Raw genomic sequence first — 11645 nt, 5'->3', positions numbered from 1 at the left:
GAAATGTTTGCAATGTTAGCAAAACAACAATTTAATTGACGACTATATACAGGAATACTTTTCTATTGTGGCGGCATCTACTGAATAACAAATGAAGCAAAATATCAAGAAAAAAATATAACTTTTATTATTTATATTTTGTAATATTGATATTTTCTATTGTGGCGACATCTGTTGAATAACAAATGAAGCAAAATATCATATATATAATTTGTAACATTAATAATTTCTATTGTGGCGACATCTATTAAATAACAAAGGTAGCAAAATATTAAGAAAAAANTTTAATTTTTCAAAATCATCCATTATAAACAGCTCGCACGTTACTATAATAAATACAATACAATTAATACAATAAAATATCAAAATAAATTACCGACTTAAGGGAGACCAAAACAAAACAAATGTTAACTCATATTTCATGCAGGTGGCCTATTTTTCGGCCGGTGTAGCACCATAACTCGAATTCAACAATAATTACACAAATTGAAATGATTCAAATTATTTTATTCCACTGTGGTTCAGTAGGTTAAATCTAAACTGAAACTTAAGAAGTGCAGAAAAAAAATAATAAAAAAAATTGTTTGTGCTCAGCTCCATCTGGTATTATAAATCCTCAACAAGTATAGACGTCTTAAAGATATCTATGATAGACGTAATATGGCTAATAAACACAATTATGTTAACAAATACAAACGATTATGTCGGAGCTATAACAAAAAAATACGCTTTATATTTCATTTAATGCAAAAGAATCTAATGAAGATCAGCTTATTTGAAACTCTGAAATGTCATACCCATATGTAACTTGGTGAATGATAGATACGTGATACCAAAAAACGAAGCAAAAACATAAGCACACAGCTGTTTGGCGATTTGCGAGAACGTTCGTTTAACGCCAATTGAAAGTTTCGCCAACCCGTTTACAATCTACGGTATGTTTTGTCAATACGCGAACGGTAAGTTTTGTTTAAAAATTTACATCTTACCTAACTATTTTTTTAATGAATTGTCAAAGAAATTTCCTTCGATAGAAAAAATGGATATTATTTATTAAAAAAATAAATTTAATTGCGATCATGTAAGCGCAGTGCAATGATCAAATTACAGTATATTTCCTTAAAGTGTTCTAAACTTTTGCTTAACCCTGTAATAAATGTGCAATTTGGAAAAATAAGAAAAATATTTTGAACTGCTTAATTGTGACTCTTTCACGTTTAAAATAATACAGACTTCTCTCAAAGTTAGGAAATCTTGCTCTCATACAATTAAAATCCTTTTATTCTTTATTTTGTTTCCAATGCCTACCTGTGTTAACCTTTTGTCAATTGAGGCATTTATGGGACAGATTTGTTGGCCACTCTTTCAAGGGCACCCTATTGGGTGGGTAAACGTTGCTCCCTCAGTAAAGAGAGATAGTACAAAGAATGAAACAACATCGCTGCCCTGCTCGGGATTCGAACAAAGAACCTTTGCCATGCAAGGCCAGTTCTCTGACCCCTACTTAGTTCGGTCGGTAGAATGTTGACCAACGTATTCTTTCATCATACCGTACTTTACTGCTTACTTAAATTTTAGTTAAGCTTCTTTTTTTAAAAAATTTAGATTAAGATTTTTATTATCTATTTTCAGCTCCCCTACAATGGTTAAAAGAACCATTCGATGTTGAAGTTATTGAGGGCTCTGAGGCACATTTAGTTTGTGTCGCGAGTGCATCGCCTCAACCTCACTACACATGGACAAAAATAGAAGGTATGTGCCACCTCTTATATAGCAGTAGTAGCAGTTTATTTACGTCGCACTAGAGCTGCACAATGGGCTATTGGCGACGGTCAGTGAAACATCCCTGAGGACGATCCGAAAACATACCATCAAAATTTTGATTTTCTGGAGAGGGGATGACACCCCCGCTTTGGTACCACAACGACCTACACGCGAAGTCAAGCACTTTACGGTAAAACAGTTTAACGAGGACCAATACAGCACACCCTCGGTCCCTTTTATATAGCATTACACAACTTATATTTTAATTTTATAACCATCGTTAAACTGCCGACCCACTTTTTTGGGATTACGACTCCTAATGTTTAACTCGAAAACACAAGGGAACTCCTGCATCAAGTAATGGGAGAAATTTGGCTTCATGGTGGACTTTTTGCTGAAACTAACCAGCATTTGCGTTACATGGAAAAGGAAAACACGAAAACCTCTCACGGTTTACCTGACTGCAAAAAGAGTCTAACCCATGACCTGTCTACCACTGAGGATATTTCACGTCAGCACTGTGGTGGGTGCAAGCCGGATGCTGAATTCGTATAGGCCAGCCGTCATTGGGATTCGAACCCGGTTCACAACATTAAAAGGCGAACGCTCTATCCTCTGTACCATCAAGGCTCACATTTTTTTAAATGAAAGATTTAATTTAAATATCAAAGAAAACTCTCGAACTCTCATTCATCAAATTGATTCATTCGTGGTTCATCTTAAGATTACCTTAAGTAGAACAAAAAAACTCTTATTGTATCTATACGTTCTTACTATTTACTGAGAATATACGTACTATACTTTCTTTTTCCAAATAATAATCACGAGAAGAGGATTATAATCAACTCATTGGAGGGTCATCTCACTTTTAAAGAGACAAAAATAAGTGATGCCGGTACTTATACTTGCCGAGTACAAAACGGTGTCGGTGAACATCTCGAAAAATCAGCAAAAGTTGTTGTCCGCGGTAAGATGATGTGAGAGATACAATGTCAAGAATGATGTTTACATTTTGTTTGCTGCAGATATTTGTAAATATTATGTAAACAAGCATTCTTTTTAATTATTTATGTAGTTTTTCATGGATCTGTTGCATGATAAAAAAATTTAAAAAAAACTCACAGCGCACAGTTTTGAACTGTTGCCCGCACATTTTCATAATTGCTTTTGTATGCATTAATATTGTATGAGAGCTGATTTTGTTTTATTTACACCGATTGATTATTTTATTCAGAGTATAAAACGTGGTAACAAAACACACAAAAGTCAGTCTTTAAATGTTCAATACAAATGAATACCAGTGTATAATTTTTAGCATGAAAACTTAATTATACTGAACTTCAACAACTCAAATTATCTTGTTTTACACTCACGTATTGTTGATTGAGGAAATTTTATGCTTTAGTTTATTTATTATCCGTTATGTGGCGCTAGCTATCTGCTACGCTGTCATATTAAGTAATTTTGATTTTAACGAAAGTGCATTAATAAAATGTTTTGGAATTAAGATGTATTCATAGTAGTTATCTCAAAGCGTCAGTTCCAGAAGAATTTCTATATTTGAATGTGATATGAGTGATTCCTTATGATGAAGCAAAAATACTTGTGCTGTGTTTGTTTTTTGGTTTTTCTCGCTTGCAGAGAAACAAATTGTAAAGGTAAGCCTACTTTTTTCTTATCTTTATTGAGCATGTATTCATTTTAAAGTAGAAATTTATGCCAAATGCTTTGCCAATTTCTAAAAGAAGTATTACCTTCTGTAAAAAGAATTTTTTGAGGTTTATTAATCATAATCGTAATTTTTTGTAAGTTTCACTGTTTACTTTATGGATTGCAATTGAATCGCATTTATTTATAGAATAACAATAATTTTACGATAGCATAGCTCAAATTATATTACACTATTTGAATTGTTCTTGTTTTACTAAATAATTCTCTATATTTTATTTAATCTTAAATCATTCATTAATTATTTTACGTATACCATATATGTAATATTACAAGCGTGCATGCAATGAAAAGAGTAGATTTATGAGTTACATAAAAATAACTTTTATTTTATAGAATTTAAAAGCATTTATAAAATTTAACAAATTTTTATTTAAATTTACTCAAAGAATAAAAATTCTTATTCATTAATTGCTGTTTTTCTAAATTGTTTATTTTAGAACCACCAAAAATAACTCCAATGAATTTTAACCCATTGATTTACGTTGGAGGCAAAGCTTCTGTCGCTTGTGTAAGTGGAGGAACAACTCCAATAAAGTTTTCATGGCTTAAAAATCATAAAGTAATTATTTCTGATTTATCCAACTTTAAAGTTTCAAGCTTGAATGATGCCAGCATCCTCAGCATAGAGCCGGTAACTTTAGATGATGCTGGAAATTACTCTTGCATCGCTATAAATGCATTTGGAAATGATTCGGCTACAGCAACTCTGGTTGTCGAAGGTATTGCATTATTTATAACATGTAGTCTTTTGTTAAGTACTTATAAAATACTTAATGTTTATTTTTTTATGAATGAAGAAAGTGAAAAGAAATTAAACTCCTTATAATGTGTTCTTTTATTCAACTTATAGAAAGGATTATAAAAGATCTGTAAGTAAAATATGCATGTATAAAAGCTTAAAGATTCGAAATCGTATTTTTGTAATTTTTTGCTGAATTCATTAAATTTTTACTCTTCGAATCAGAATCATAGCTGTTAAAATTTAGAATTTATTATAATAAGAAGCATGCTGCGGATACTAAAATTTATGTTTAACTTTATATTTCACTTAAATTATTAATAACTTAAGTTTTATTTTCTACTTAAAAATAAACAATAATCTGTACTAAATCAGTTTTTTCGTGTAGTAAATGTAATGAAATAAAATTTATTTAATTGTAGGATTTCTCCCAACTTTCACGATCTCCGAAGGTGATTTTTGCAGTGTGATCAAGAATTTAATTAGTAATTAAATACCAGTTTTAAATATCGTCAACACTTCGAATGTATTATTGTAAGAAGAATCAAAATCAATGCATTCATAATGTAAATAATTTCAATTTTTTTTTTGGAGAGCAATTGGTTTAATTTAAAAACAAACACCTTATTTAATTATACTTTATTTTAAATTATTATTTTCGAAATTGACTGAAAAATTTTCCTCGTTTGTAAAAATGAGTTTTGCTTTAAAAATTACAGTAATTGCAATTATGGAAATTCACTAGAAATTTTAAACTAGCTTATTTGAAAAATAATGAATGTATCTGCATTGATTATCATAATTAGCATAAATTTTGTTGATGAATAATTAACATTATTTGTTATAATTAACATATTTGTAATAGTTAACATATTTGTAATATTTAACATAATTTGTTAATACCTAAACATAATTTACATAAATTTAAAGAAACGTTTAGTTTAATAAGCTGCATTGCGAGAGTTTTTTTAAATTCTCTTTTCAGCTCCCCTGCGTTGGTTAAAAGAACCATTCGATGTTGAAGTTACTGAGGGCTCTGAGGCTCACTTAGTTTGTGTTGCCAGTGGATCTCCTCAACCTCACTACACATGGACAAAAATAGAAGGTAAAGCATTACCCAATGGGAGAATATTACAGTCAAATACCGTTTTAGCGAAATCAGAAATAGTGAAAATTTGGAGCAAATATTTTCATAATTCTCTATAGAATCCAATGAATTAAAAATACCGATGTTAGGGAATTCGTAATCCGATTTGACGAAGATGAAAATAAGCAATATGTGCCATCTCTCACATAATATTGTATATTAAAGTACCTACATAGCGTTAATTACATGGTTCAAGGGATAGAGGGTTGGCCTTCCAATGAGGTGAACCGGGTTCGAATCCCTACGATGGCTGGTCGATACGAAGTCCTCACCTGGCTTGCGTCGACCCCGGAGCTGACGTGAGATATCCTCAGTGCTAGATATTATGGGTTAGAGTTCCCTGACCGTTAGGCTAACTATGAAAGGTTCTCGTAGTTTTCTTCCACATGTAAAGCATATGTGATTTATTTCCATCAAAAAGTGCTCCTCGAATCCAAATTTTCTCGCAATATTTGATCCAGAAGTTCCGTTGTCTCTTGGATAGGGTTCAAAATTACAAGGCTTCGGAATTAAACATAGTCGTAAACCCGAAAAATTAGGTCGGCTGTTTAACGACGTTGTAAAAATTAAATAAAATACCCTAACTTACTCATACTGAGCTTAACTAAAAAAAAAACAATGGAAATCATGATTCAATTATAGGAATAATTCGTGGAGATTTTTGTGTAGAGCAGTTTATTTACGGGGTGAAGAAAGCCTGGTAAACATATCACTGTTAGTAGTATTGAGATAAAAACAGGACAGAAACATAATAGCGAAGACTTTTAGCTCACGATTTTTTTTTTTGCTCAATATTAAAAAAAAAAAAAATTATAAGCGCCGCCTCTGCTATTTGACTCCAACTTCACGTTAAATTTTTTTTTGTTGCGCTAAAACTCTAAAAATTCGAAACTTGAAATTATAAAGGTGTGTAGAAAAATGTAGAGAGTGCGATGGAAGGGATTATCAGATCGAGAGTTAATTATTGTTAGATTTGTATCAGAAAATACCATGCATGTCGCGACAGTCCAGAAAATGTAACTACAGGGTTAAAATTTGACAAGATAAAAGAGTCAGTTTTGTTTATGAATTAAATTAGAGTTTTTTCTTTATTAAACTCTATGTCGGGTCAAAGTTATCACATAATAAGTTATTACAAACTGTTTTTCTCTTTCTGATGTCTTCTTTTTGAAATTTCGAATTTTCGTTTCTCTTTTCTTTCCCGTTATATTTTATTTTTAACACGAACACTATAAGACTTAGACACTTGAAATCAAGAAGGTGCATATGAAAATGACCAGACTATGAGAAAATGAACAGCTCATGAATTACCAAGTGTTAAACTAGTAAGAAAAGATCCTACGGACCGATCTACAGCCCGATGAAATGAAATTATGAAGTTGAAACTTGAAGTGAAGTCACCAATTTCACTTATGAATATTAAGCAAGTTTTTTTTCTTCAAAATTTTACTTTGTTTGAAGGTTACTTCAATTTAAAGTGCTTTTTGATTTTTTTAGATTTTTTCTGCATAAAATTTTTTAATCATTGCTGCAAAAACATTTGTCTCTCAAGATTTTCATTTTATATGCTCCATTTGGCTAGATGTCAAAAATAATGTAAAGAAAATGAATAAATCGTACCAAAATAATAAATAAAAGTAAAATAAGAGAAATCTAAACGGTGTTGAAAAGTATCAACATTTTTTTTTCAGCAAGAAGTTTCAAAAAACCAGTTTGTCATTCTCCAAATTAATTCTTTTTCTGTTTATCTTAAGTTTTTTTCGTCTGACCTAAAATGAACAAAAATTATTCTAGCAATATCTATTAATAATTAATTAATAATAATTATCTTAATATCGACTATATTTTTTTCTTAATTCGAAAAGTTAAAATATTTGTTTTGACTAAGAAAATAAATTTTCGGAAAAAAATGTCCGTAAATTTGATAAGTGAAATAATTGTTTTCTCGCATGTCTAAGCAAACCTTTCAAGTTAATTATTTTATCTCTTTTTACTTATGCTTTTAACGTAAAGTACGCATAAAAATAACCGAAGCTCCTGAATAACTTTTGATCTAATGATGGATTTTCGCGTACTAGGATTAGATCTTAATCGGTTGAGGGGGACCTCAGCTATACTAATTAATTAGCACAGACGATATTTTAAGCTACAAAATAAAACATAGAAACGTACTTAAAATATAAACAAATAAACACAAATTTTTTCTATGGATTATCATTATTGACTCTCAAACTATGGGGATAACTGCATTCTATGAAATATGGTCTCATTATTTTGGACTGTAGAGTGGACGAAAGTTGGAATCCCTAAATATTAATTTTACTTTCTGCGAATTTTCTCATAACTCGAAAACTTTTAAAGCTAATTGAAAATTTTTTGTATGCAATTAAATAATTCATTTATCCAAAGACAATTCCATTCAAAAATAAATTTTTAATAATAATTAGTTTTTTTTTCAAAAAATTGAGTTGCAATACAAATTTTTACATCATTTCAAACAATGTAATTTTATAACGGAGGATACAAATTGGATGAAATTGGCCAAATAGTTCCTGAAAAATAGAATTTTAAAGAAGTCGTGCACTTAAAATTCGATTTCTTAGGAACTATTCGACCAATTTTGTTCACATTTTGCATCTTACCTTATAAAATTACATTCCTTAAAATGTTGTAAAAATTGATGTACCTTACAATTGAATGTTTTTTTCCAATTGTTATTAAATAAAATAATTAAAAATAATATAAAATTACAAAAGTTCCTTCCTGCACAGAATTATCTGTGTGTTAAAGATTTATGATTTGCTTAAAAGATCTCGAGCTAAGACGAAAAAGATCCAAACCTTCGAAATCTTTTTTAAACAAGGCCATATTTTGAGGGTCAATAATGATAATCCATTGAAGGAAAAGTTTAAACTGTTTTTGTATTTTATTTTGTAATAGCGTCGGTATAATTGAGAACTGACTCAGAGTGTTTCGTTATTTTTGGTGCACTGTATATATATATTTACTATTTACACAGGTGCACATTATATAAATTTATTTTTAATCCAAATTTTCGATGTAAAATAATATTTTGTGCTCCTTTGCGATTGTCTAAGTAAAACTAATAGTTTTATGTTACAGCTGAGAATATTTTAATTCTACACATGATTGCAAATTCGATTTTACATGTTTTTGAAAAATGCTTTATCAGTTGTAAAAATTTAGTTAAAAGACATAATTTATCTTCGTTTTATTTCTAAATTGTGCATACTTTTCGTGAAATGATAAAAAAAATCGATAAATTATGTAAAACTTAGACAGAGCTTCCTATTTGTTAAGAAGTTAATTTCAATATGTTTAGTTCAAATGTAAGTAAAGTACATCAAATTGAATTTTCAAAGAAACGGAATGTTTGTTAACTGTTTGTTTCCTATTGGGTGATTTCAGTTATGTCTAAACAGTGTCAGTATTACTTGTCTATATATAAACTATCCTGCATGGTAAATCCAGTAATATGCTTATTTCAATGCATCTTTCTTAAACTAAAAGTAGCTATTTAATAAAAATAAAAAAGGAAAACGTTTTCCTATTCTGCTACGTAGGACATTTCTTTCGGACACATACTTTTTAAGACAAAATCATATATATAGGTCTATCTATAATAATATCAAAATGTAACTCACAAATCTCAAATAATTAAATAATTTTATTTTTATTTTTCCAGAAAATAATAACGTGAAAAGGATGATAATCAACTCAGTGGATGGCCGTCTCCATTTTAAAGAGACGAAAATAAGTGATGCCGGTACTTATACTTGCAGAGTACAAAACGGTGTTGGTGAGCATCTTGAAAAATCAGCAAAAGTTGTAGTCCACGGTAAGATGATGTGAGAAAGGCAATGCCCTTTGATCAACGATGCTATTTAAATTTTGTTTGCTGTAGGCATTTATGCATTTTATGTAAACAACCATATTTTTTAATTATTTATGCAGTTATTTTTTGACGATAAGGGGGGCTTCTTATAAATCAACAATAATCCGAACACTCCCTTTCGAACAGTTGTATACATGCTTGTGTCTTCTTTCATATGCATAAATATAGGTTTTGTTCCCTTTTATAGAATCATTTTTTAGAATGTCGAACTGCAGTAAGAAGCAGCTGTTTTCAAAGTTTTATATAAATGAATATGTGTGTACATTTTTCAATATGCAAAGTTTACTTTAATGAACTCATTTTCCTCATAATTTCCTGTTATTATGTATGAAATATAATCCTTGTGGGGAATTAACACTTTAGTTTATTTATTATCCGTTATGTGGCGCTAGCTATCTGTTTCGCTAGTATCTCTAATTTTTACGAATGTGTACTAATTCGAATTGTTTTAGAATTAAGATGTAAATATAACAGCTATAGCATCACGGCAATTCTTGAAGTTCTTCAACATTTGAATGTGATAGGACAGATCTCTTATTATGAAGCAGAAATATTTATACAGTATTTGTTTTCTCTTGGTTTTCGATTGCAGAGCAGCAAACTGTAAAGGTAAGTTCCTAAGCCTACTTTATGTTGTATGCATAAAGAATTAATTTTATAAGCAAAATATAATGTCAACTGTTTTACAAATGTTTAAAAAAATATCTTCTTTTAAAAGTAGATGCTTTTGTGATTTTTATAATTAATTCAATAATTAGCATTTATATAATTTGAAGTAAAAGGCACTGTTTATTTTATAGATTATAATATTGGATTGTAAATAACAGTATTATGATATAACTACGATAAAATTCCGGAATTTTATGTTCTTTTATTTAAAACTGTTTCTTAACTATTTTATGCTGAGTATGTTATGCATAGATTTTTAAAAAATCCAAGCATACATTTAAAGAAAAATATATCAGCAATGTGAATAGACTTTAGTTACATTAATAGATTTTTTAAATTCAAATCTAATGCATTTGTGAAATATAAAGAATTTGTGTTTAAATTTACTCAAAGAAAAAAAAATACCTGTTCATTTTTTTATGATTTGTTTATTTTAGAATCACCAAAAATAACTCCAATGTATTTTGCTCCAATGATTTATATGGGAGGCAAAGCTTCTGTTGCCTGTTTAATGAGTGGAGGTGCAACTCCTATAAAGTTTTCGTGGTTTAAAAATCACAAAGAAGTTAGTCACGATTCTTCCAAGATTGAAGTTTCAAATCTGAAAGATGCCAGCATTCTCACTATAGAGCCAGTCAGTTTAGATGATGCCGGAAATTACTCGTGCTTTGCTAGAAACGCATTTGGAAATGATTCGGCTACAGCAACTCTGGTTGTCGAAGGTATTACATTATTTATAGCATGCAGTCTTGAGTTAAGTACATATAAAATATTTAATTCTTGATTTTTATGAGCAAAGAAACTGAAAAATTTTAAAATCCTTACATTGTGTTCTTTTAATGAAATTATGGAAACGATTATAAAAGATCTGTAAGGTGTATAAAGCTTACAAATTCATATGCCTAATTTGCTAAATCCGTTAGCTTTTTATTCTTCTAATCAGCGGTTGAAATCTAGAATTTATTATAATAAGAAGCATGATGCGGTTTCTAAAATTTATATTTAACTTTATTTTTCAGTTAAATTATTATTAACTTAAGTTTTATTTCCTACTTAAAAATAAACATTAATCTGTAGTTAATAAGTTTTATCGTGTTGTAAATGCAATAAAATAAGAGTTATTTAGTTTTATAAGATTTCAGCCAAACGATCTCAGAGGGTGATTTTTGTAGTGTGAGTAAATTAATAATTTAATTAGTAATTAAATACCAGTTTTGAATATCGCCAGCAAAGTCGTCGAAAGTATTGCATACTTTGAAATATCGTATTTTTTTATAGATTATTGCTAACATGTTTATCCTGTAAACTTAATATAATGCGTGTTTTTAATAAATTTTAATGAAATGCTAATTATTAATTAAGAAGTTTCATTTGCAGTTTTTAGATAATGATGCACAGGGTTATTACTTGACGATTAAATAATGAATGTTTATATATTTGTAATTTCGATTTCGAAAAAGTGATGCAGATATAATGAATTTATTTGCAGAAATATTATTTAATGTCTTACTTTGATTTATAAATTGTCTTAAATGTAAGTGCGCATCACGTTTCGCTTCAATGAAAACAGGGTTTATTTCCTTTATTGCACAAGCATTACAAACACTGCTTAAAAAGATAATGCTTATAAAGCTTTCAAAATTCAGTGTACAGTCCACAAAAAAAAAGATATCACCCTG

At 29.4% G+C, this 11645-nt stretch overlaps 1 protein-coding gene across 2 annotated transcripts in view; it reads left to right on the top strand.

Annotated features, from left to right (window-relative positions):
• The first annotated feature begins 3193 nt into the window (after positions 1-3193).
• Positions 3194-11645, top strand: part of LOC107449578 (muscle, skeletal receptor tyrosine protein kinase-like) — a 145178-nt gene continuing 136726 nt past the window's right edge. Inside the window, exons 1-4 of one of the 2 annotated variants that reach the window (XM_016065133.3) lie at positions 3194-3422; positions 3933-4214; positions 5220-5339; positions 9088-9781. In XM_016065133.3, coding sequence (XP_015920619.1) covers positions 3350-3422; positions 3933-4214; positions 5220-5339; positions 9088-9254 — 642 coding nt within the window. In that variant the 5' untranslated portion in view covers positions 3194-3349 and the 3' untranslated portion in view covers positions 9255-9781. Of the gene's footprint in view, positions 3423-3932; positions 4215-5219; positions 5340-9087; positions 9782-11645 lie in introns of those variants that run through there. The other variant, XM_071185568.1, reaches the window with a different exon arrangement.

The sequence above is a fragment of the Parasteatoda tepidariorum genome, chromosome 9 (assembly GCF_043381705.1).
Source record: "Parasteatoda tepidariorum isolate YZ-2023 chromosome 9, CAS_Ptep_4.0, whole genome shotgun sequence".
Classification (NCBI taxonomy): Eukaryota; Metazoa; Arthropoda; class Arachnida; order Araneae; family Theridiidae; genus Parasteatoda; species Parasteatoda tepidariorum.
Note: the sequence above shows the minus strand (reverse complement) of the source record. Positions and strands in the feature narration are given on the sequence as shown.